The sequence below is a fragment of the Callithrix jacchus genome, chromosome 11 (assembly GCF_049354715.1).
Source record: "Callithrix jacchus isolate 240 chromosome 11, calJac240_pri, whole genome shotgun sequence".
NCBI classification, from domain to species: domain Eukaryota; kingdom Metazoa; phylum Chordata; class Mammalia; order Primates; family Cebidae; genus Callithrix; species Callithrix jacchus.
Window position 1 is genome coordinate 27,470,629 of NC_133512.1, and position 25,460 is coordinate 27,496,088.

Consider the following 25,460-nt stretch of genomic DNA (forward strand, 5'->3'; position numbering starts at 1 on the left):
TCTTGCCCTTTCCACACAAGGCCTGGATAAAAAAGAGACAGATATGAAAGTGAGACAGGGAAAATGTGAAAAACACAAAGAAAAATCTCTGAGAGTGGTCAGAAGGGAGACTGAGAGGGTAGAAGATGAATACTTTAAAAAGCATAGTGAAACAAAATAAAAAAACGTGGCCAGGCGCAGTGGCTCATGCCTATAATCCCAGCACTTTGGGAGGCCAAGGCAGGTGTATCACGAGGTCAAGAAATTGAGACCATCCCAGTCAACATGGTGAAACCCCGTCTCTACTAAAAATACGAAAATTAGCTGGGCATGGTGGCGCGTGCCTGTAGTCCCAGCTACTCGGGAGGCTGAGGCGGGAGAATTGCTTGAACCCAGGAGATGGAGGTTGCAGTGAGCCGAGATCGTGCCATTGCACTCAAGCCTGGGTAACAAGAGCAAAACTCTGTCTCAAAAATTAATTAATTAATTAAAATTAAAAATGTACAGTGCTCCAACAAACATCTGCCCTCTGTGGAAGGCATAATAATGAGGCCCTCCCTCAACTATGTCCACATCCTAATCCCAGACTCCCTGAACGTGTTAGGTTATATGGCAAGGGGGGATTAAGGCTGCATATGAAATAAAGGTTGCTAATCAGATGACCTTGAGATGTGGCAAGTGTCCTGGATGAACCAGGTGGGCCCAAGGTAATCACAAAGGTCCTCAAAAGCAGAAGAGGGAGCAGGAAAGGGGAAATCAGATAGGAGGTGGCCTGTGTAGGATTTGGCAACATCACTGGCTTCAAAGGTGAAGGAAGAGACCACAAGCCAAGGAATTCAGATAGCCTCTGAAACCTGGAAAAGGCAAAGAAACAGGTTCTCCCCTAGAGGCTCCAGAAGGAATGCAGCCTGCTGACACCTGGATTGTAGCCCAGTGAGACATACTTCAGACCTCTGATCTCTGAAACTGGCAGACAATCAATCTGTGTTGTTCTCAGGCCACTAAGCTTACGGTAATGCTACATCAGCAACAGGAACCACACATAGCCCTCTATTTGCCTATAATGTCAGGTCATCTGGTCCCTGATCCTAATGGCCTGTGTGACCCTGGAGAAGACTGTGCCCCTCTCTGGGCCTCAGCACCCTCATTTATACCATAGGCCTTCATGTCTTGGTACCCCTGGATCCCAAGGCTCCATGGTTGAAGCCATGTGACAGGGCACACATTTGCTCACCAGCCCTGACCCTTAGATGTCAGTGCTGTGGCATGTGCCATGGGTTGAATTCCCAAGGGAGGATAACAACGCTTCTCAATTCATGAGAAACACAGTTTCAGAAACACAGTTACGCCCAGGTTTCTGAAGCAGATTGAGCAAGTAAGTGGCTGGAACTTGTGCAACCTATGCCTACACCTATTGCTGGATGCCCAGCATGGTGTGTTTTGAGTTAATATGCAGAAAACCAACGACAGAAGGGTCCACATGGCCATCTGCAGGTCTAGAAACTCACTCTGAGGGACCCTCAGACAAATGACAGGCCAGCATGCCCCAACAGAGGGCTGTGAGCAACACGTGTGAGATGCCTCGAAAACAAACAACCCACCTTCACAAAGTGCCCCTGGGGAGGAGGCCTGGAAGACCTAGCCCTGGGGGCTTGTAATTAAAAATTCTCTCTCCCATGCTTCGTACTGCACCTGAAGTTTCCCGAGGTTCTACTCAGGCCAGGTGTGTGTGTCACAGCAAGATCCATAAATGTACAGAGAAAAGCCCCTGCCTGCAACACAGCACTCTAGCAAGAGGCAGAGAGAGGCAAGCGTTAGAGGACTAGGGCCAGCGTCCCCCTGGTTCTGAGTGATAGTGAGAGGAACCCAACAAGGGGCAGCCCTGACAAGCCAGTGACAAGTGACAGATGGCCCCAAACAGCCACAACACCCACAGTGGAAGCCTAGGTGACATACTTTCCAAGCATCTTTTGAGATCAAAGGACACAGAAGAAAAACAAAAATTAAACCAGAAAATAGTCCCTTCAGCTCTGGGGCTAGATCCCAGGAGTCTGAGTTAAGAGGGCCTAACTGTGCATATACTCATACCCCCTAACATCTCAGCAGGTCACATCTTTCACCTGTCCCCATCCCCACCTGTGCCCCTAGGTGTGACTTCCATGGCTTTTCCTGACCCTGATAATTATGAGACCCAAAACTCCAGTTTCCTTACAACAGAGTGATGGAGCAGGCGCTGTGTATATAGCCAGCTCTGATGTCATCTCACTGTACTTGCCCATGCTTTACAAGAATTACATGTGCACGTGTGTGTCTCCCCTTGAGGAACTCACAGGACCTGGTACACACTAGGACTCAGACCCGTGTTTACCAAATTGAATTAAACAAAGAACAGGGGGAAGGGGCACTGATGGAGGAGGGTTGGGAAGGGTAGGGGGTGCAGATATGTTTACCAGTGGGATTATATGTGCACATTTGGCCCCAGTTTTGAATCAAGAACACTGTGTAAAGTTGTGTAGTATGTGTACTACACAAAGATGCCTAGCTGAGAGAAAGAGAGCTGAAATCCAGCCCACATTCCATTTGCCAGTCTGTGCGCCCTTGAATCTGCATCCATTCAGAACTTTGTCAGGCTCCTTGGATCCTCTATGCCTCAGTTTCCTCATCTATGAAATGGGGTAATAATTGCTAGGCTGAAGGATGCTTTTTCTCAATTCTCAGTGTTTTCTGACAATTTGAAAAGGGCTCTGCTGGTCTGGCCCACCTGGCCATTCTCCCCCTCTTTACTTACTTCACCCTAAGAAAGGAAATGTGAATTACATGCTTGATAAATTCCGCAGAAAATAAAAGGCATGTTAGGCTCAGCTTTGCCCTTTTTCCTCTTAGAAGTGGGCTGCGCTTCCAGGGGCAGCTCCTCCCTACCATGTGTTATATGAGAAGACCTGCCCTGGGCCACAATAGAAGGTTCACTTGAGCCCAGGAGTTCACGACCAGCCTAGGCAATATAACGAAAGCCCGTCTCTACAAAAAAATACAAAAAATTAGCCAGCTGTGTGGAAATTGGTGCACCTGTGGTCCCGGGTACTTAGGAAGCTAAGTGGGGAGGGTTGCCTGAGCCTGAGAGGTCAAGGCTGCAGTGAGTTATGATCATTCCACTGCACTCCATCTTAGGTGACAGAGAAAGACCCTGTCACAAAAAAAGAAAAAAAAAAAAAAGGCAAACCGAAGACATTCCAAACAAACACTAAAAAAAAATTTTAACATACCTGCTAAAAAAACTACTAGAGGAAGTTATTCAAGTAAAAAGAAAATATAAATGCCATAATTATTCCATCTAAAATTAAAAAATTATCAGACTGAATTTAAAGTTCCAAATACATGCTGCTTATCAGAGATATGCTTTAAATATATTCTAGATGGAAATCTCAGTAAATATCAAAGGATTGTAATCATAGAGATGATATGTACATATGTATATATGTGTGTGTACATATATATATATATATATGTATGTATATATATGTACACATACTACCAGAGTAGAAATAAGCTAGAAATAAAAAAACAAAAAGATAAATAAAAAAATGCCCTCAATATATGAAATTAGTCAGTCCATGTCTAAATAACCCATGGGCTAAACAAAACACACACACAACTGGAATTAGAAAATATCTTCACTAAGTTATATGAATATGTAACATATTAACTTACAGAATACAGACAAAGCATTACTTACAGAGAAATTTGCAGCTTTAAAAGATATTACAAAAGAAGAAGGCTGAGAATCAGTAAACTACAAAATAGTAGCAAATTAAACCCAAAGAGAATAAATAAAGAAAATAAAAAGAGCAGAGGTCAATGAAACAGAAAACAAACATAAAGCCAAAAGTTTTCTTTGAGTATATTACACAGTTGATAAATTCCTAGTAAGACTAGTTAAGAGAAAGAGAGAGAATCTAAATTATCAGTCTCAGGAATGAAACAGAGACGAACTTCAAAGTGATAATAAGAGATAATTATACAATTTTATACCAATAAGTTTAAAATCTATATAAAGTGGCCAAACTCCTTGAAAAACTACAACTTACCAAAACTTACACAAGAAAGTTAAAATTTGAATTAAAAAAATTTTAATTAAATATGTAATTTAAAACCTTTCAACTTAATGCTCAGAAAATTTCTCCAGTAAGCTCTCCCAAAGATTTAAGGAAGAAATCACATCAATCTTACACTAACTCTTCAAGGGGATAGAAAGAGGGACCACTTCTAGCATAATCTAGGTAGCAGCATCTGACGAAGCTGTTGCAAGAAAGGAAAGTACTTGCAAGAAAGGAAAAGGAGAAGGCCAATCTCCTTCATAAACTTATACACAAAACCCCTACACAAAATGCTAACAAATCAAATCCAACTATATATAAAAAGATAATGGATTACTTCCAAGTTAGATTTATTCTTGGAATGTAAGGTTGGTTTAACATTCAAAAATCGATCAATGTAGGAATCATCAAGGCCTATTGTAAAGAATAAAAGGATAAGGTAAAGAATGAAATAAAACAGAAATAATGCCCAAAGGGCCCTTATGGGGGTGATTCATCACTGCATCTCTGGCTTCCCACAAGGAACTCTTACCACGTCTGACTGGCCAGGCTGCTGCAGGTATGCTTTGGGACCACCTGCTAAAGCAAGCTTGTCTAACCCGCAGCCCACATGCAGCCCAGGATGCAGCCCAGGATGGCCCTGAAAGCAGCCCAACACAAATTCATAAACTTTCTTAAAACACTGAGTTTTTTTGTGGTTTTTTTTTTTTTTTTAGCTCTTCAACTATTGTTAGTATATTCTATGTGTGGTCCAAGACAATTCTTCTTCCAATATGGCCCAGGGAAGCCAAAAGTTTGAACCCCCCTGTCTAGAGCCTTCTTTAGCTTTCCAGATGTGTGAGCTCTGGTTGAGTTTTCTTCTTGATTGACCATAATCAACTGTGCCTTGCCGGTTACCTCACAGGCTTGTTCTGAGAGACCAAGAAACCTAAGAAGGCCCCTTGGAAGCCATTAGGGGCTAGACAACATAAAAGAAGCAGAGCTTCTTTTTGAAAAGCCATCACGTTTGCATAGCACGCTCACCTGAAAGGTGTGGGCTGGCTGCCCTGCCGTTTGAACGCTCTTTCCAGCCTCTCCTGGGTCATCCTGGAATTACCACCAGGCAAGCAGAACTTCAAAGGCGTCCTGTCTGCATCTGTGTTGTCGTCCACTGCTGGGCTGTCCTCTGAAAGATCTCTCTGTCTGGCCCTGTCCCACGGGGGCAGCCCTTTGCTAGGCAGATGGGGAGGGCTACTGGCAGTGGTTTTCTGCTTTTCTACAGTCAATTCACTAAGCTGACTCAGAGAGGGCCTGTAGCAGGAGCTGTTGCTGGAAGCCAGGATGTCCTGCTGGGTGCAGACAAAGAGCTCAGGGACCTTACAGCTCTCCTCTTGGGGCTGGGTGGAGCTGCTTGAGGACAGGGACCGTCTCAGAGAGCGTTTGTGGAAAGAATCCTAAAAGGAGCAAGGACAAAAGCAGTGAGGACCCCTGTGAGGTGAGCTGGAAAACACAGATCCCACTTCAAGCATTTGTGATGTGATGTCTCTCCCAGGAATGTCTTTTCCCACCCCTGACTCCTTCCCTTAAAATCCTGCCTGTTTTGAGGCGCTGCCCAATGCTCCCACCTCTGCTTTCAGTGACGCACACCCACCTGCCAGAACCTCAGAGCAGGCCTCGTCCTTTCTCTCACAGCCCTTACAGACAGCATGTCATACAGCAGGTGAAGCCGTCACTCCAGTCTGCATCACCACCTACCAGCTGTGTAACTTGTGGCAAGATGCCTAACTTCTCTGTCCCTGATTTCCTCACCTGAAATATAACCAGGCCGCAATCCACTACCTGTCATTTCTAAATCCCAAAACCAGCCTGGGCACAGTGGCTCATGCCTGTAATCCTAGCACTTTGGGAAGCCAAGACAGGTGGATCACTTGAGGCCAGGAGTTCAGGACCAGCCTGGCCAACATGGTGAAACCCCATCCCTACTAAAAACACAAAAAATTAGCCGGGTGTGGTAGTGCATGACTGTAATCTCAGGTACTCAGGAGGTGAAGGCAGGAGAACCACTTGAACCCAGGAGGCAGAAATTGCAGTGAGCCGAGATTGCACCACTGCACTCCAGCCTGGGCCAGCGAGACACCATCTCAAATAAATAAATAAATAAATAAATAAAATCCCAAAACCTCTGAAAATAAAAGGTTTTTCTTAAATCCTGTGGTAAATTCTTAACTGTTGTGAGGTCGCTTACAGTTTTTTAAAGTATGAGTATTCATCAAGGCCTATTGTAAAGAATAAAGGCCTGTGTGGAGTTGCTGAAACAGTCATGTTTTTGCTTATGGGGTACTACACAAACCCTACTAAAGGCATCATGTCGTGTGTGGCTCATGCACCGTACTTCCTTTCCAAAATTTTTTTTAAAAAGGTGTAAATTCCAAAACACATCCGGCCCAAAGGTTTTGGATGAGGGATGAGGCACCTACAGTACTCCTCCTCTACAAGACTGAGGAGGATGACATGAGACCCGTGCAAGGCGCTAGCACGGAGCCAGACATACCACAACAGTCAGCAAATGCTCATGACTCCTACGCTTATTTGCCCCATGCCCACTTACATACGGTCTTAGCTTCCTCCTGGTGGCAGAGGTCATTCTTAATTTGCCGCTGGTGTTCACAGAGCATCCAGCTCAGCAGCCTATACCTAACAGGTACTCAAGATTTGCTTCATTTTGAAATGAAGGAATTCCAGAGGAGTCCACAGAAATAACCAAATATCCTCCCTTACCGTCAAAGATGAGTGGAGGAAATGGGAACTCATGTTGTTATTAATGGGAGGGCAGGGAGACAAAAACGGACCTACCAGGCTTTTCCTTGGTTTAAAATTCTGGACCTCTCAATACTTCCAGAAATAATCCAAGATCAAATAGTAAAGCCTGGGCTGGAATAAGGAAAGCTTAATTTTATAATGTTCTGGCCAAGTAGACATTACTAAGCACTATAAACCTCCTCCCAAAGCCACTCAGGGCATCCCCTGCACAAAGTGAGGAAGACATTAGTCACTATCCCCAAGGAGACTCGAACTTCTGGCCCAAGGGAGCTGGTGCTGCTGCAGGGAGCCCAGCCTCTTAAAGTCATTCTTAAATACAGAAGTGATCCAATAAAAATGATCAAATACCCAACAATCTTTGGCTCTTTCCTCCTGAGCAACCAATAAGTAAGGCCAAGGTACTCAAAGGCTACAATGTCCCTTCTAGAGAATCTGGAGAAATTCTAGAGCAACCTATCCTTCAACATTCTTCACAGGTTTCAGATACTACCTGCCCAAACAATTACCAAAAGGAGAAGTCTGCTGCAATGCCTCCGGCAGTGAAGCAGATGCAAGCCATCTCCCTAATGCCACGGGTATAAAGGGCGTCTCCACTGTACACACTAGATGATTAGGACGTCATGCTAGGACAGCACCTTGGTGCTCACCTGGCTCACTGGTCCTCAAAGAGTAGTCCACCAACCCCTAGGAGTCCCCAGACCCTTTCAGGGAATTCAAAGCTATTTTCATAATAGTAAGATGACACAATTTGCCTTTTTTCACTGTGTTGACTTTGTGCACAAAGCAACAGTGGGAAAAACTGCTGGCCCCAGCATGAATCAAGGCAGTGGAACCAACTCCACTAGTGCTCAAAGCCCTCTTTACCACCGACACACTAGCAATGAAAATAGATGAATAAAGTGCTGACTTCACTGAGGAAATGCCCATGCTGACACATAAAAATTATCATTTTTTACCTTCTTTTTAAAATCATTATTCCCTTAGACTCTCCAGCACACATCTCTTCAACACCCTGAGTGACACAGTGAGAGGGACATGAAGGCATTCCTCAGAGCATGGAAGACAGCAGCTGGCACTGCACGACTGTCTAAGGCTGCGAGTGAACTTGCTGGTTTTTTCATGGAACAACTGACAGACAAACTATGGTGACTCAAGCGTGGGCATTTGGCAAGCATTTTCTTGAAAATCAATTGAGCCTATCACCTCAAGGGAAACAAATGGTGTATTTTTGTCAGTGATAAACACAAGCTGTCAGGTAAAAATTAGAATTTTGGAAAACTTCTATCTGCCACCGTAAGCTTGAGAGCTTTGCAATACTTAAAAATTTCTTGGACGAGCTGGGGGGTGACATCAATGAATGCAATTTTTTGGTGTGATTTTCTTTTTGTCTAATGAGATGTGTCCACATTTGGAAGATCTATATAACTCAGTAACTGATATTTTTCAAATGACCAATATATTATGTTACTAAATCATGCAGAGGTAAAACATTCGAAGTACAAGACGTACCAAGGGAAATTGGTAAGGTACAAAAAGTTCACCGATATGGTTTAAGATTTCACATTGAGAAACTGTAACTTGCCTAGTTTCAATGCAGCATCAAAGAAAAATAACCCAGTTTACTGAAAAGACTATTAAAATACTTTTTTCTTTGCCAACTGCTTATCTATGTAAGGCCAGATTTTCTTCATACACTTCAACCAAAACACCATATTGCAATAGGCTGAATGCTGAAGCAAATATGAGCCTGAACTGTCTTCTACTAAACCAGACTTTAAAGAGATTTGCAAAGAAATGTAAAACAATGCCACTCATCTTACTAATTTTTTGTTTTGGAAAATAGTTATTTTGTCATTAAAATATACTGTGTTACACGTAACAGGTTTACTACTTTTATTTTTAATGATTTTGTAAGTAAATATTTTTTAACTTCTTTTAATTTCAAATATAGTAAATAGCAATAGACAAACCCATATAAACAAATGCTCTTTGCACTCCACAATAATTTTAAGAGTATAAAGAGAGCCTGAGACTTAAAGTCTGAGAACTACTGATGGAGTCTAAACTCTCACCCAGGCAGGACTCCTTCCACAGCGTCCCCAGCAGATGGGTCACCTAACTTCCCTTTTACACAACTAGCCGAGTCCCTTCCAAAACCACCTTTTCCACGGCTGAGGTGGCTGTGACCAACGGAGGGCTCCAGTACCAGCCTCCATCCACTGGAGCCACCAGGCAAGGCTACACCACTCAACCCAACAATGGGGCCAGAAGGCATACACCACGCACTACACAGAAACACACGGTGCCCTGCTCTTGCAAGGCTTACAGACTAAGCTGGAGATTGCAAATAAGAGTTTTTCTCACATGGAGACAGGCTATTCCTACCTCCATATTCGAAGAAATCTCTTACATTCTGCCAACTCCCACAAGATTAAGCATCTCCAAATCTTTTCATTTCCTCCAAACTGTTCACCATTTTAGCCCCTTTCCTCTGGACAGGATTTAGTTTCTGAATGTCCTTTTTCAACAAGAAGACCTAGGATGGGGTATGACATCAAGATGTGGCATGAACTACATAGTGATGGACAGGCTCTTCATTGATCTGGACCCCAAGACTGCATAACTCGAGAGCACGGAAATCCCAGAGCCCTAAGGGGCCTTAGACAGCTGGTCTAATAGAAGAGATTGCAGCCAAGATAAATAAAAACCTTGATCAAAGACCCCACAAGATGGAGCCCAGGGGCAAGGAAAGGACTCACTTCTTTCCATCCTAATTACAAATGAACTGGGAGAACAGTGCCAGCACCTACACCCACATCTAAATATACATCAGGTGAGTGAGAGCACAGGTGGACACAGACACCCTAGTTTTGGTTGGCTCAGACTCCTGACTTGACTGATATATGGCATTTTGGGTTTGGTGTTTCCTTTTGCTTTGCTTTTCCATTTCTTGTATTGCAAACTTCTTTTACATTTGTTTCTGATTTGGTTTCATCTCTGCCTAATGAACTCTACCATGGTCACCCCGTAAGGAAGACTATAAAACAACAATGTGAAATTTTTAGAATTTTTTTTTGAAAGAGAAAAAATAAAAGCAGAATAAATGAAACTATAAGGATTGGGGGTTTTATTCCCTTTTAACTATTGTGTTTTAAATTTTTTTAAAAGATGCTCTCTGTTTTTCTTTTTTTGGACAGGGTCTTACTCTTGCCCATGCCAGAGTACAGTCACATGATCACAGTTCACTGTACCTCAACCTCCCAGGCTCAAGCAATCCTCCCCACTCAGCCTCCAGAGTAGCTAGGACTACAGACGCACACCACCACACCTGGCTAACTTTTATTTTTTGTAGAGGTAGGGTGGTGGGACAAGTGTCTCCCTATGTTGCCCAGGCTGGTCTCAAATTCCTAGGCTCAAGTGATTCTCCCACCTTGGCCTGCCAAAGTTCTGGGATTGCAGGCATAAGCCACCATGCCCGGCCTAAAGATGCTCTCTAAACCTGGATAGGTTCCCCACTCCTGAATTACAAAGACAAAGCTGAGTAGGTGTTCTCAGCCAGCAGAGGAGTAGAAAACCTTACAGACAAAATGGGTAAGCTAAGGGCAGGAAAGGCAACCTGCTCAAGGCCCTGTGAGGCACTGACAGTAGAGCCAGAGAGAAAACAGAGGGAATGTTCTTCCCATACCCATACACAGGCTCTTTTCTCAGACTATCCTGTGGGGTACCCCAAATAAACCCAGGAATGCCTTAAGCCTGGCCCAGTCCTCAGTCTCCAGTCTCATAACAAGAGAAAAAGCCCCACCTTCGGAGAGCTGGCAATGGGCCCAGTCATCACGCCTCGCACAGTCAGACCAGACTTTGGCCTGGAATTCTCTCCTATCCTCTTCACATCCAAGGAAGGCTCCAACGAGTGAACCTTGTCCATCTTCTCCCATGCAGAAGCCAACATAGGAGTTTCACCCGGGACCGTCTGCATGGGCTTACTTTTGTGTGGGGGCCTTTTAGATGATATGAAATTACCAAGTACATCTCCATCAAGATTGTCATGCCTGTAAAAAAGGATTATTTCCATTAAAACAGACTCCCCAAAAGGAATCAGTAGCAAAGATAGCAAATTTCACATTCAATGGGCACTCAAAGCAAGTCCATTAATCAATCCATGATGACTTCTAACCACCCAGCACTTTATCATGAAAGATAAGGAAAAGAAAATACTCTGATATCGGGGCAAGTCTGCCCTACAAAATAAGACCAGTAAACAAGCAAACAAATTCAGAGATGATGGTCCAAAACAGGACCTCTTAAGTCCTTAAGACTAAAGAGCATCCTCAGTTTTTTGGGCCTGAATGATGAAGGAAAACTATAACCCTTCAGGACAGTCCTAGGGTATGTGTAGCCAAGCCTTGCCGGACACCACTGAGAGGTGTGGAGAAGACCCAGTGCAAACTCAGCATTCCCCCACTGTTCAGTTAAAGCTGGAGTCAGTGTGCCAATGGCTGGGTGTGTGTGTGTGTGTGTGTGTGTGTGAGAGAGAGACAGAGAGAGAGACAGAGGAAGAGAGCAAGAAAGAACAAAAGAGACAGTGAGAGTAAGCACAGAGAGAGAAAGAACAAGAAAGAGCCCACAAGACAAAGCCAGAGACCTAAGCAAAGGGGAATCTTACCTCTGATCACCCATAAGCCAGCACCCCTGTGAAACAGACTCAACTATTTTCTACCCCTGGGCTCTGGCATAAATAAGTATTGCCACCTACCCTATGCCAAGCTGCTTGCCAGGGACTGGGTCACATGTGGGCGGGCAATCACATCTGCTGTGATTGGGGCATGTCAAGCAAAGGGGCTGGAACCAGGCTGAAGAAATCCCAAAAGGCTCCCAGAGAAAGCAGCACCTGAATCCGAGCCAATCAGGAGGGAAGAGGTCCCCAGGAGAGGGCCCAGCCCCAGAAAGCAGGCCTCTAAGGCATGAGGTGCTCCGGGGAGAAGTGGGGCTGGTCTGGAATGGGATTCAGCATGGTATTCTAAGGAGTTTATAGGGAAAGCAGCAAGGAATGAGCAGGGAGCGGCATGGCCAGACTCCTTTGTGGAAAGCTCACACTATCTTAGGGCAAGGGTGGATTTGAGGGGAAGATCACTAGAGGCCTGGAGACCAGGAAGGGGCTGTGGGAGTTAGCCAGGAAAAGATGGGAGTGTGAACTGAGGCTCTTGTCAGTGGGCAGAGAAAGAAGGAAAGAAGGAAAGTGCCTACTATCACTGTGGGTGCAGAGCTCACAGGACTCACAGATGCAGAAGATGACAGGGGGAGGCAAGAACACTCACATTTTTGGCTTGGGTGCCTGGGTGGGACTCAGAAGCTTCAACTTCCTGTTGCTTTTTTATTTTATCAGAAATTTTTCACTTCCCAGCCAGGCAGTAAGTACTTTGGAGGAAGAGCTTCTTTATAGCCCCTCACAATCCTACACCTCCAAATCCTTGTGCTAAATGCTTGTCATGGTCCCACCTTTTGGCAGCTGGACATCCATGCCTTAAGCTTCAGCGACCCTCAGGAAGGGAAATGCTTTTCAATGGAACCAAAAGAAAGGAAGTTAAGCTCACTACTGGGGACTGCTGTATCTTAAGGTCATAGTTTAATTGTTTCCCAAATAATAGAGGTTAAATCAAGAATGCCAATTCATTTTCTTCCTAAGATTTTTAAAAGAGCTTATTTTTCGGATTTTTTTCCCATCTGTACAGTGTTTTGTTGCCTTGTAGAATACTATAGCCCTGTTTTTAAGAAAATCAAATAAAGCAAGTGCTTGAACCTTATGATCATGGAATTTAAAATAAACACAGTGAATTCTAACTATTCTCCATCACAAAGCAGTCCATTTTCACAGCCTCGACAGGAAAAAAACAGCACTCCATGGCAGAGATTTTGAAAACACAGAGTGTAGGAAGCTGAACAGTGACCCCCGCAAAGATACTCACATCCTGATTCCTGGAATCTGTTAACCCATTTATGCCAGAGGTTGCAATTTTTTGAATTTTTGCATGAATGAAAATTCAGACCTTGGTGATGACCTTGAGCGGTACAATATAAATAACTCCCACATATTTAGTGTTCCAATAATGGAACCCTAGGCATACGTGGGTTAACCATAAGTTACCCATAAGTTAACCCACTTACGGATAACTACAAAAGTGGGTTAGCTACATAGTAAAAGGGATTTTACAGATATGATTAAATTAAGAATCTTCAAATTGGATTATCTGGTAGGCCCAATGTAATCACAGGGGTCCTTCTCAGAAGGAGACATGAGGGTGAAAGGTAGCAGTAAAGTTAGGAGCTATAACAACACAAGCAGAGGCTGGAGTAATGAGCTTTAAAATGGAAGGAGAGGCCATGAGTCAAAGAACACAGGTGGCCTCTAGAAGCTAAAAAAGAAAAGAAAATTCCCTCAGAACCTCCAGACAGAACCAGGCCTGCTGACACCTTGCCTTTAATTAGTGAGACTTCTGACCTCCAGAACTGTAAGAGAATAAATTCGTAATGCTTTAACCACTGTGAGGATTAAATTTTATATGCCAATGTGGCTAGGCTGTGGTACCCAGTTGCTGAGTCAAGTATCAGTCTAGCTCTTGCTGGGAAGGCATTTGTAAATGTGGTTATTGTTTACAATTGGTTGACTTTAAGTAAGGCAGATTACCCTCAATGATGTGGGTGGGGCACATACTATCAGGTGAAGGCCTTAGGAGCAAAAGCTAAGGCTTCTCAAAGACGAAATTCTTTCTCAAGATTGTAACATAAAAATCCGGTCTGAGTTTCCAGATCTCCAGCCTGCCCTACAAATTTCAGACTCGCCAGCCTTTACAATCCCATTAGCCAGCTCCTCAAAATACACCTTTTTGTTTTATTTTAAGAGACAGGTTCTCACTCCATCTCTCAAGCTAGCCTACAGTGGTGTGATCATAACTCACCACAGCCTCGAACTCCTACACTCAGGTGATCCTCCTGCCTCAGCTCCTGAGTGGCTGGGACTATATGTGCACACTGCCACCCCAGCTAATTTGTTTTTAGTTTTTGTACAGATGGGAGTCTCTCTATGTTATCCAGGTTGGACTCGAACTCTCGGCCTCAAATGATCCTCCTGCCTCAGCCTCCCAAAGCACTGGGATTACAGGTGTGAGCCGCTGTGCCTGGCCAAACTTCTTTATATATACGTACAGGTACATATGCATATAGACACACACACACACGTGTAGACTGTATTGATTCTGTTCCTCTGGAGAATACTGACTGAAACACCCATGAAGTATATAGTAACTTGTTACGGCAGCAATAGGTAAGTAATAAACAGAATAATGGGAAAAGATACCTGGCTTTGCTTGTTTCTGACAACGATGTTCTCCATCCTGCATCTTCGTCTGAAAGGTCATATATATTTACCAGAGTAGTCTCTGAGCATCTCGATGGCACTTTGTTATTTTTCTTTGGAACTGAGACTGCAAGGATTGGGGTTTCTTGATTGAAATTGTTAGCCGTATTTCCAAAGTGATCCAGAAAGTATCTGGTGATGAGTTCAAGGCTCGTTTTTAGAGGATTTTCCTTTGCCTATCATTGGGAGAGAAAAAAAAAATCATTAATTATATGTACAGCTTCAGGGAAGAGTGGAAAAGACAACTATTCCACTTCTTTGAGTAAGTTTATCAACTTTTCACTCATTCAAACAAGCTTTCAGCCAACATTTACTGGCCATGTATTATACGTTAGGTACCATGTTGGGTTGGGACACAGAGAAAAACAAAATCTCTACCCTAAAAGAACTAGCATCCAATGCATGAGACAGGCCATTCAATAAATAATTAGAATAAAATGTGACAGAAATAGAGGCATGCCCAAGCAAATTTCCTCCTTTTTGCTCTAAGGAATAATTTTATAAAATATATATCCCTTCATTTAAAAATTGGAGTCTGTAGGGAACACTAACTCTACAGATTCATAAGTACTTGGGGTCTGAATTTTTTTTAGTTTGTAAACCCTGCATCTAACACTGACAGCAGCGATGACAGAGACAACCGAAGCAGATGATTAATGTGAAGAGCACAGAGGCAGTCAGAACCAACTCACTCTATATCCCAACTTTAAAAACAAAAGGCAAATCAAAGTCTTCAGTAAATTTGGGATTAAATGATACCAGTACTTTCCAGCCCTGCCTACTCGAAAAATGTTCCCTCTGGAAGTTTTTTAAAAATGCAGATTCTCAGGTCCCACTGACACTAAATCAGAACAGCAAAGATTTAAATTCCCCTTAGTAATCTGGATAGACACGGCCATTCATGCAACACTATGCAGGCTGGCCTCAGGGATGCAGCCACGTGTCAGTCCCCAACCCACTCACCCAGTAACACCCAGGTCCTGCTGAGCCATGGCTAGACATTTTGTAGAGTAGCAAGGCATCTGACCTGGAGCTTGGCAGAGCAGGCCCTCAGGGCACGCCAAGCCCTCCCCTTCCTACTCCTCTCATCTATGTAGCAGGACTCTAGGACTAAGACCCACAGCCCACGGACTACGAACAAACTCAGCAGATTCATCAGACAAAATCTGGGACAGTTTTACTGTTTTTTTTCAGGAAGAGATAAAAACAGAAATTATTTTATCTAAGATTAAATGAAGCTTACAATGAAGAGAATTAGAGGAAAGAAACATTTATTGTAGCCTTCTTGCTTTTTCTCTCTATAAGAAAGACTCAGAACCCTGAATTGCCTGATTTTACCTTACGCTTTTTTACATCACTTGGCTCACAATAGGCACAGCCTATATATGAATCTAGATACTGTTTGTCAAAATCTCAGTTTACATAGGCATTTTTATCTATCCTATACCTAATAGGTTAAAACAAGTTACTGGAAATATTAACATAAAATTGCAGGGCTTTCCCAGAATCAGGCTTTGTGCTGAGTAAATGTCAAAATTATTATGTAATAGACAGACTAATGAGTAATTTTCCTGTAAAATATACACTCCAATTCATTGTATAACAGCTAACAATTGTTGTATAAATCAGGGCACTTATCAGTAGCTCATGAAAATATCTTAAGTATCTCCAGATAACAACTACTTTAGGGAGACTATATTATAGTGAGGGAATAAAAATAACTTGAACGCCAAAGACACTTGGGAAATTAGATCAGGTACATTTACGTTAAAAGTCCAATGTAATCAGAATGGTTAACTGAAATTTCTGGGTAGCTGTCTTATTCTCGGTGCGAAATTCTCCTAAAGTGTACAGTCCACTCTCCTGCCTTGGAATACAGCAGATGGAGGACTGCAAAGCATCTGCTGCCTGAGTCAACATTCTTTTCACAGGACTTAGAACATACTTGCTAAGGACAGGAGTTTGAGGTGCCTGCGTGCCACCCCAGGATGCAGAGAATAAAGGCCTTCTATTAGATATCTTTACTGAGCCTCTGATACACTTCACCTGGCTGCCATTGCCTATTTCTCCTCAAAGGGGAACAGGAGAATTTCTGGTGACCTGAGTGGTCCTGAAGTACCACTTGTTTTTGGTTTATATGTTTACCTGAAATTCCATCCTTCATTTTATTGAAGGAAGCCTTGCCTAGGTTCCTTCCTGGCCTATGACACATATTTGCATAGTTTTTAGGCGATTCAGAGGATCCTCTGGGTGTCTCAAAAAATAGGCTTGGTAGACCATACCAATCCAATCTGCTAAAGTCCCATTTGAAAAAAGGATTACAATTAAAATGTGCTTGACCATCACCTCTACAATAGGATTGGGAATCAAAACACCTGATTCTAGCTTCATCTCTACCTTGTAACTGTGAGAACTTGGACAGCCAACTCTGTCTGGCTCACAGCTCCCTCCTAAGAGGAAATTTATCCATAGTTTAAAGCTGGACCCTGAGAGGCTAGCTGAGGAGGCAAGAACTCCTTTTCCCAACTTCAAATGGGGCATTTTCCCTTCTTTGCTTTGCCTATTGAAATTCTACATGATATATCATTTTACTGCATTTTTTAAAAATTGTGATAAATGCTGAACTATATCATTTTCTTTTTGACTCTGACACTATGCCCAACCTCAAAGCAACATTTGCTGGATGACCCATTCTTTTTCTGTCTTCATAATAGATGAAAAAAATTAAGTAGAAAGTGTAGCTTTGTTCAATTGTATGGTCATTCATTCATTTATTCCACAAATATATACTGACTATTCACTATGTCATTGGACAGCACTTTATGTATGGAGATATAATCGAGAACAAAAAAGACTGCATTTCTGGCTTGTGCTGTGTCCAAGGTACTGGGGAGGCAGATATTAACTTTAAATCATATATTCTATTGCCAATGTGATAAACACAAAAACAGGAAACCAGGCCGGGCGCGGTGGCTCAAGGCTGTAATCCCAGCACTTTGGGAGGCCGAGGCGGGTGGATCACGAGGTCAGGAGATCGAGACCATCCTGATCACCATGGTGAAACCCCATCTCTACTGAAAATGCAAAAATTAGCTGGGCATGGTGGTGCGTGCCTGTAGTCCCAGCTACTCGGGAGGCTGAGGCAGGAGAATTGCCTGAACCCAGGAGGCGGAGGTTGCGGTGAGCCGAGATTGCGCCATTGCACTCCAGCCTGGGTAATGAGCAAAACTCCGTCTCAAAAAAAAAAAAACAAAAACAAACAAAAAAAAAAAAACAGGAAACCTACAGGGTTCCATGAAAGCCCGTAACAGCAGGTTGGGAGAGATCAAGTCTAGGGATCAGAGAAGCCCCCGTCCCACCCACGTCCCACCCACGGAAATGCAGTTCCATTTGCTTTCCTGACTCTAACGCACCTGGGTTAGCTGAACCCAATTTCCTCCTCTACCTAAATTATACTCAAGACTAAGGTATTACTCAGAACTGAAGAAGGAAACTCTTACACAAGCGAGGAATGGAAAATTTTAGTATAACTGGATACTATATTCTTAAGTACAGTCTTACTAAAAATAGCCTTGTGTGGGGAGGAGGGAGCACAGGGAATAACTGGGAGGATGAGCACTGCCACTGGCTCTGTTCAAAATGAGCCCAACAACCACACGCACGCAACACACCAGCGGGCGGCACCAGCCGACCAAGGTGGAAAACTCACTCCCGCTGGGGATCTGTCTGCACTTGGAGGGGGTCCGTCTCTCCCTGAATGCAAGTGTGGCAGGCCAGCAGCTCCTCAAGCCTCTCCTGTCACTGGCAGGGACCATGAGTGCTTTGGCAGTGCCAAACTCAGTTCCAAGACTCCACACCACACCTTAGAAAACACGTACCTTGTTCTCCTTATAGAGAACTTCGAGATGCAAAACCTTTCGAAGATCATTTCTGTTGTTTATGCTGAGGTCACAGCGCGGGCGTTCCTGGTCCATGGTCACACATGTCTTCTTTAAGCCCTGAGGGAAGAAATCTGAATCACTGTTTACCATCTTAAATCAAAGCCTGCTGTTCTCATAAAGCACAAGCAAAAGACTCCTGATGTTCTTCAAGATAACTCCCACATAACCTTTACACTTGACATCACCTCTGCAATTATTAATCTTATTCTGATTCTTACAACAGCCCTATGGGCTAAGTGAAGGCTGAAGTTTTCAGCCCATTTCACAGATAAGGAGTGAGTTCAGAACTCCCACACAGGAGTCCTGGGTTTGGCCCTATATTTGGAACCATAACATATGAAGCTTTAAAAATAAACAAAAGAAAAAACATGGCTAATATTCATTCCCCTCACTCTCAGATGGGGAAACCAAGAGATGGGGTTGACTCACCCAAGGTAACACAATGGAATTACATCACAGGCAGAGGTTATAACTATCCCAGCCTGTGAGTCCGTGACTCTGGGACCCAGGCCCATGGAAAGCTCTTGGTAAATGTCTGCTAAATCACCAGCAAAGCCACTTTCCATCATCCCACCCCGAACTACCCGAAGACCAAGGTTCAAGGCACAACTGAGACATGCTCTAGCAATGGCAAATCTGGGGCTGGGGAAGTGAGCACCCTGTTCCCCACAAGTGCCTGGCTTCTCCATTTGAAAAACAACCACAGCAGTTGCTTTCTGCCCACCTCACTGGGCCATGGTGATTGTCAAATGGCTAGAGGCGGAAAGACAGCTCACCAACAGCTCAGCCTGGTGTTAGGAGGGTTCCTTGCTCTTAATGGATTCCAGACCCCCAGTGCTACACAGGCTTCCGCTTCTCTCAGAGCCTTTGTGTTCAGAATTTTACAGAGGGTCCAGGTGCTGGGGAAACAAGACAAAACCCACGTCCACCATGAGCTTAGGTAAGAAGGCCAATTTGGGAAACTAAAAGTAAGAACACACCGTTGAAACAATCAGGAAAGAGGAGGCCGTAAGGAAGGTAAATGGAAATAAATGGACACTATGTGTTGGAAAAAAAAGGTGGATTAGGTGCATCAGTAAGAGTCCATTTGAAGGAAAGGTGGGGTTCAAAACCAACCACCCACATTTCATCTGGGCTTAACCATGGCTTTCCCTCCAGTCAAAGCGATGTGGAACACACTATAACGAGGGTCCCTCTCTGATGGATAACTCTTTATGTCTGTCAACAGCTCAAATCAGCAAGCCCTGGCACATTTAACAAACCCCACCCCCACCCCAGCTCTACAGTGTGATGCACACCAGCATTTGTAAACTATGGGGGCCTGGGCATGGTGCCATAGGCCTGCAGTCCCAGAACTTCGAGAGGCCAAGGCAGGAGGAATCTTTGAGCTCAGAACTTCAAGGCCACAGTGAGCTATGATTATACCACTGCACTCCATCCTGGATGAAAGAGGGAGATCCTATCTCTTCAATAAAAAGAAGGAAAGAAGGACAAGAAATAAAGAGAGAGAGAAAGAGAGAGAGAGAGAGAGAAACCACTGGGTAGAGAACAAGGGTGCTCTTGGGAGTCAGGCAGTCCTCAGTCCCATCCAGCCCACTCAAACTTCATTCACCCAACAAACACCTGTCATGCCTATGTGCCAGGCTCTGTTCTAGATGCAGGAAAGACAGAAGGAATACAGCTGATGTTCTGTTGGGAAAGCAGACGGTAAATATATAGTGCACTATTACAGACAGCTGCTAATATGCACTACTAGGGAGACAAAGCAGGGAGAGGGAAGACAAGGACAAAGGGCACTGTTTTAGACGGTCAGCTGTTTGCTCAGCTTCATCCATATGAACTGCTCACTCCTCCCCAGTTTCCCTATATGTGAAACAAAGGGAACGGACCACTAGTCCCTAAGTCCAGTTGCTAGAGGCAGAGGTGTGAACAGATCAAAGTCCCAGTCCTCAGGGAGTTTGCATTCTACAGGGGAAGAGACAACAAGTACAGTATGATATGGGGGAAAAAATATACAAAGTAGGATAAGGAAACAGAGAGGGCTGGGGTGGGTGTGGGGATGGGCTGCTACTTTATCAAACGTGGTCAGGAAAGGCATCGCTGATTGACGAGAGAATCAAAAGAGGAGGCCACGCAGACACTTGGGAGAAAAGCACCAAGCAAGGAACAGCAACTCCAAAGGCCCCATGCCAGTTGCAAAAAGCCAGTGCATCTAGAGCTGCATGGTAGAGGAAAGGAGGTAAGGAAGTCAGAAGTCACCCAAAGCCTCATAAGGAAAGGTCTTGTGGGCTTCTGTGAAATGGGAAGGCTACTATTTTGAACTGACATATTTTTAAAAGCAAATATTTTTAAACAGAAACCACTGAGGAAGCTATTGAACAATTCACAACACATGAACACAGGGGTGGCTTGGGGCAAGGTGTTTGCAACAGAAGTGGCTACATTCTGTATGCGCTCTGATGATAAAGCCAACAGATTTGCTGATGGACTGGATATGATGTGCACAAGAATGGGAAAAGCCAAGAATAATTCCAAAGTTTTTGGCCCAAGCAATTAGAAGGACAGCAGTGCCATTTATTGCAACGGGCAGTCGTAGGAGGAACAGGAAATCAGAAATTGAGTTTTGGCTATCATGATAAATAAATATTTGTTCTTTGTCCCAAGTTCCTGGCACATAGATTCTAAAAACCTTGGAATCTCCAGGGTGATAAGAATGTCTTCTGCATGCTGATGTGATGACTAATGGCTGGGGACCCCTAGACAGCTTCAGGACAGGGGCTGGTCACAAACCTTGATTAGAGGGCTGGAACTTTCAGCCCTACCTCCCAATCTCCCAGAGAGGGAAGAGGAGCTATAGATGGAGCTCATCACCAATGGTCATTGATTTAATCAAACATTCTTATATAACAGAATCGCCATAAAATTTCCTGAACAATGGGTTTCAGAGAGCTCCCAGGTTGGTGCTGAGAGGGCAGCATGCTGAAGAGGGCATGGAAGTTCCCTGACCCCCCACCTGGCCCTATGCATCTCTTCCATCTGGCTGTTCCTGAATTGTGTCCTTTATAATAAACTGGTAAATGTAAGTAAAGTGTTTCTCCGAGTTCTGTGAGCCATTCCAGAACACTATTAAAACTGTGTAGGGGGCTGTAGAAACCCTCAAATTATACCTAGTTTATCACAAGTTCAGGTGGCAACTTGGGACTTCTGACTGGCATCTGAAGTGGGGATGAGACTGAGACCTTAACCTGCAGGGTCTCCACTAACTCCAGGTAGTTTCAGGATGGAACTGAATTATATGTTTGTGTGGAGGAAAAATTCCCCACACATTTGGTGTCTGAAGTGTGAGGAGAAACACTATCAGAGACATATTACGATGTTTGTAAGCCATCCCAGTAGAAATGTAGAATAGGCAGTTGGAAGAATTCAAGAGTTCAGGGAGATGTCTCAGCTAGAGATAGACATCTGGGAATTTCAGCATATAGACTGTCAGCATGTAGACCACAAGACTGGCTGAGACGTCTTGAGAGTGAATGGACAAAAGAAGAGAAGAGAGCCATAAACTAAGTCCTTGAGCCCACCAGAGTGCACAGAAAAGGGAAACGAAGGGGACCAGCAAAGACTATGAAGGGAGCAACCAGAGGGGTAGTAGGAAAGCTAAGAGGGGCAGTCTCCTAGGAGCCAAGCAGAAAACACAATCGACTGTGACAAATATAATCATTAGATCAAGAAGGGCAAGGACTAACAGCTCCAGGTTAATAATGGCCCTAACAAGAGCTGTTTCCATGGAATGATGGGGACAAAAGTCTGATTAGAATGGGTTTGAGAAAGCAGAGAAAAGAATTAAAATGAGAGAGTAGACACAGCTCTTTCCTGGGGTTTCTATACAAAGTGGGGGAAAAATAAACCTATAGCTGGGTTTGAGGGTCAAGAAGGGATTCTGCAGGAGCACGATGTGTATGTGCTGATAGAACTAACTAGCAGAGAAGGGAAATGCATGGTACAGGAGACAGCCACATCCCTGAGCACACAGGACACGGCAGGAACACATGGAGGGGCGGGCCTAATCAGGAGTGTGGAGAATTCATCCACAGGAACACCAGAGAGAGCAGAGTGAACGGTGCAGGCCCAGGAAGGTTATTAAGTGTGGTGGTGGGAGCCTGTTGGACTTCTCTCATGACTTCCGTTCTCTCAGTCAAACTAGATGGGGAAGGAGCTTCAGGGTTTGAGGAGAGAGAAGGTGTGAAATGGTCATCCAGGATTTGAAAGGTGAACAGACTGAAGAGTTGAAACCAGGTGGGCAGCACCCATAAAATATCATGGGGGTAGGTGGCTATGGACTTAGAGTGACAACATCAACATGGTGGTACGTGTTTCTCTCCAATCCCATTCAGCTCTATGGGTGCAAGTGTGGAGCATGACAAGTGGAACTTTACTGTCAGAAAGTGATGAAGAGAGAGAATGGCAAAAGAGCTGCGCCTGTTATGGAGGGTGTAATTACAACGATGGGTGGGTGAGAAGTAGGCGGGGTTACGGCAGGCCAGAGAAACGGTAAAAAGTTGGCAGGAACAAAGCAATATAGATGGGTATGGCTGGAGAGGAGTTTACGTGGGGCTAGGAGTGGGGACAAGCTGGAAATTTGGACAGGTGGGAAGCTTGGAATTGAGATTACAGAAAGGGCACAGTATTGGTAATGACAAGCCCAGCTCATGACCATGGAGCAAGGTGGCAGAGGGAGGATGGCACAGTCACTGCAGGAGTGGAGCCACAGACCCAAGAGGCCAGGGCAGCAGAAGAGTCGCCTCAGTGTACCCTGCCATCTCCAGGAGACTATCGTGACTCTCCCTGAGGGCAGACCACACTTGGTGAGTTCAAGCAGGCCAAGGTGGCTGGAAGGTAGAGGGCGGAGCAAGCAGTCACAGAAGATGAGGTCTGAGGGTAGCCAAAGCCAAGTCATAGAGAGACACATAGTCTAATTACAATGGGAAGCCAGTAGAGGGGTTTGAGCAAGGGAATGACATGGTCTGACCTGCTCACCCTGGGCAGTTTCTTGGCCTCCTGGTCTCATGATACTCTTATGTGAAAGGGAATACTTACACCTATCTTTCAGGACTGTTACAAGGATCTGAGAAAATGAACCAGTACCTAGAAGATACCTGGCACCATGGTGGCAGCTCCCTTGGTTTCTACTGCTGGGTGCAATGACTGCTTGTACAAAACCCTAGAGGGAGCATGTGGTTTCTGCCTGGAACAGAAGGCGATGAGAAAGCAGAATCCCTGGGCTGCAGTCCCAGCTCCCTGTGACTTTCTGAGTAACTATGGGCAACTCCTCTCTACTCTTAGGGTCTTAGTGTGCACAGATAAAACATGGGAGGGAGAAGCGACCAGGGGGACTTGGCCATGTCAACTGGGTGGGGCGAGGGAGTGGGGCGGATGTAGAGTGGACATGGGAAAGGGTGGAAATGAGATCGAGATGGTAAGCTGGGGTCAAGCTACAGGACAGGCTCAGATGTCAGTGAGGACAATGGATTTCAACTGTACTCAAGAAAGAAAGAACATGAAGAAGCCCTCTCTAAGAGTTTCATTCAGTGACCCAGACTTAAATGATGGTAACAGCTTCCTGAGGTGTGTCACTGATATCCAATATGCAGCCAGGACTTGGTGGAAGGTCAATTCTCCATAAAAACAGGGCAGATGCATTTAAACAGAGCCAAATGCATTTAAAATTTTTTCAAATAAATCATAAAAACACACAAAGACACTTCCCAAACAGGTGCACTTCAGGGACACCTGTTTGGTGTCAGAGACAGTGAGGGTGGGGGTAGGTATAAAGTTGAACACCCACGTGCACACTGTATCTATAGTCAGATCCAATGCTAGCCCATATGTAATTATTAATCTTCATTATAAATCTGAAAAGGGTAGATCTTATTTTTTCAAGTTTTACAGATAAGGAGATTGAGGCAACGAGTAAAGTACCTAGATTCACGCTGCAAACTAGTAGCAAATATTTGAACCCTCTCCATTTGACTTCAAAGTCCTTCCCCTTTTTTCCATTCAAAAAAATTACATGTATGTGTTTTCATACCAGACAAGTGCCCAGAGCCCTAGCGCAGTATGACACGGCAAGGATAGCCAAATCCAGAGCAAATGAACTGATGGGTGTCCCCCTCTACTATCATGCCAAGACCCCCAGAGAGCTCCTTCCCCACCGAGGTTCCCATCTCCACCCTGAGGATGGATGGACAGCGAAGGACCTTCCCAGCTGTGAACACTGCAAAAACTCTCCTGGGACAAAATAGGAAAACTTACAAAAACTGAAGCAACCACTGGAATTCCCACTGTTGACTAAAATGACTAAGGGCTTGACTGTTAAGAACTTTTCTGGGCTTTTGGGGTTTCCTCTGGCGAGAAGTTCTTTCTGAGCGGGACCCTGACTTGCGTGGGTCGCGCACGGAGGCCGGCAGCCAGACTGGGGCGCAGGCCTGCCCGCTGTGCGCCTGCGCTGGGACTGCTCGACACCGCTCCCGAGCCTCCTCCCCAGCTGCAGCCGCTCCCGAGCGCGGATGCCCCAGGAGGGTAGCGCACGGGGCTCAAACCCCGCCTTGCGGAAGCGCCTGGTGGCAACCTCAGAAAAGCCTCGTGGGAAATGTAGTTTCCCCTGTCCCGGGAAAGCGGCGCTCTTCTGGGGTATCTCAGGAGCAGGCAGCAGTCAAGGGACGGGCTCCATTCCTAAAGGTGCAAAGCCTTCAGGGGAGACCCCGATGGTCCCCACAAATTAGAGCCACTGCCCGGGTTTTGGAGGAGGCGAGCCGTTACCTTTCTGCTGAGGAACTCCCTGACCAAGGAGGCGGCCACCTCCTCCACGAAGAGGCTGTCCATGGCTCCGGCTCTGCCCATGAGGCCCACGCCGAGTCGCAGACCCGGGCCGCTAAATCGGTTGGGCGCAGTATGGCCGCGTTGCCGTGGCGACGGCGGCGTCGGCGCGGCGAGAACTCCTCCCCTTCCCTGGGGCAAGCGGGAAGGGGTGGAGCGTCCTGCAAAAGCGCGTCTCAGAGTGGGAGGCCGCAACCAGGGCGCCCCGGCGCCGCCCAGGGCCCCGCCCACGGGCTCCGGGCTCGGAGTCTTCACTCTGGTTCTGGTCCTCTAAGAGGCCTCGGACTGATTACCGCCCAGCTCCGAGACTCCATTTCCCTGGACATAAAATGGGAAGAATGCCTGCCTCCTTGTTTCTGGAGG

General features: G+C 45.0%; 1 protein-coding gene across 5 annotated transcripts in view; it reads right to left on the reverse strand.

The window, feature by feature from the left end:
• Positions 1 to 25,174, reverse strand: part of MINDY4 (MINDY lysine 48 deubiquitinase 4) — a 146,093-nt gene extending 120,919 nt beyond the window's left edge. For 2 of the 5 annotated variants that reach the window (XM_054237120.2, XM_078342048.1), the window contains exons 1-5: positions 25,041 to 25,174; positions 18,162 to 18,281; positions 14,224 to 14,459; positions 10,675 to 10,921; positions 5,097 to 5,506 (exon numbers count right to left, since the gene is read on the reverse strand). In XM_054237120.2, the coding sequence (XP_054093095.2) occupies positions 5,097 to 5,506; positions 10,675 to 10,921; positions 14,224 to 14,459; positions 18,162 to 18,281; positions 25,041 to 25,121 (1,094 nt within the window). In that variant the 5' untranslated portion in view covers positions 25,122 to 25,174. Of the gene's footprint in view, positions 1 to 5,096; positions 5,507 to 10,674; positions 10,922 to 14,223; positions 14,460 to 18,161; positions 18,296 to 19,000; positions 19,124 to 24,533; positions 24,696 to 25,040 lie in introns of those variants that run through there. The other 3 variants (XM_054237122.2, XM_054237121.2, XM_054237123.2) reach the window with 3 other exon arrangements.
• Positions 25,175 to 25,460: the final 286 nt, after the last annotated feature.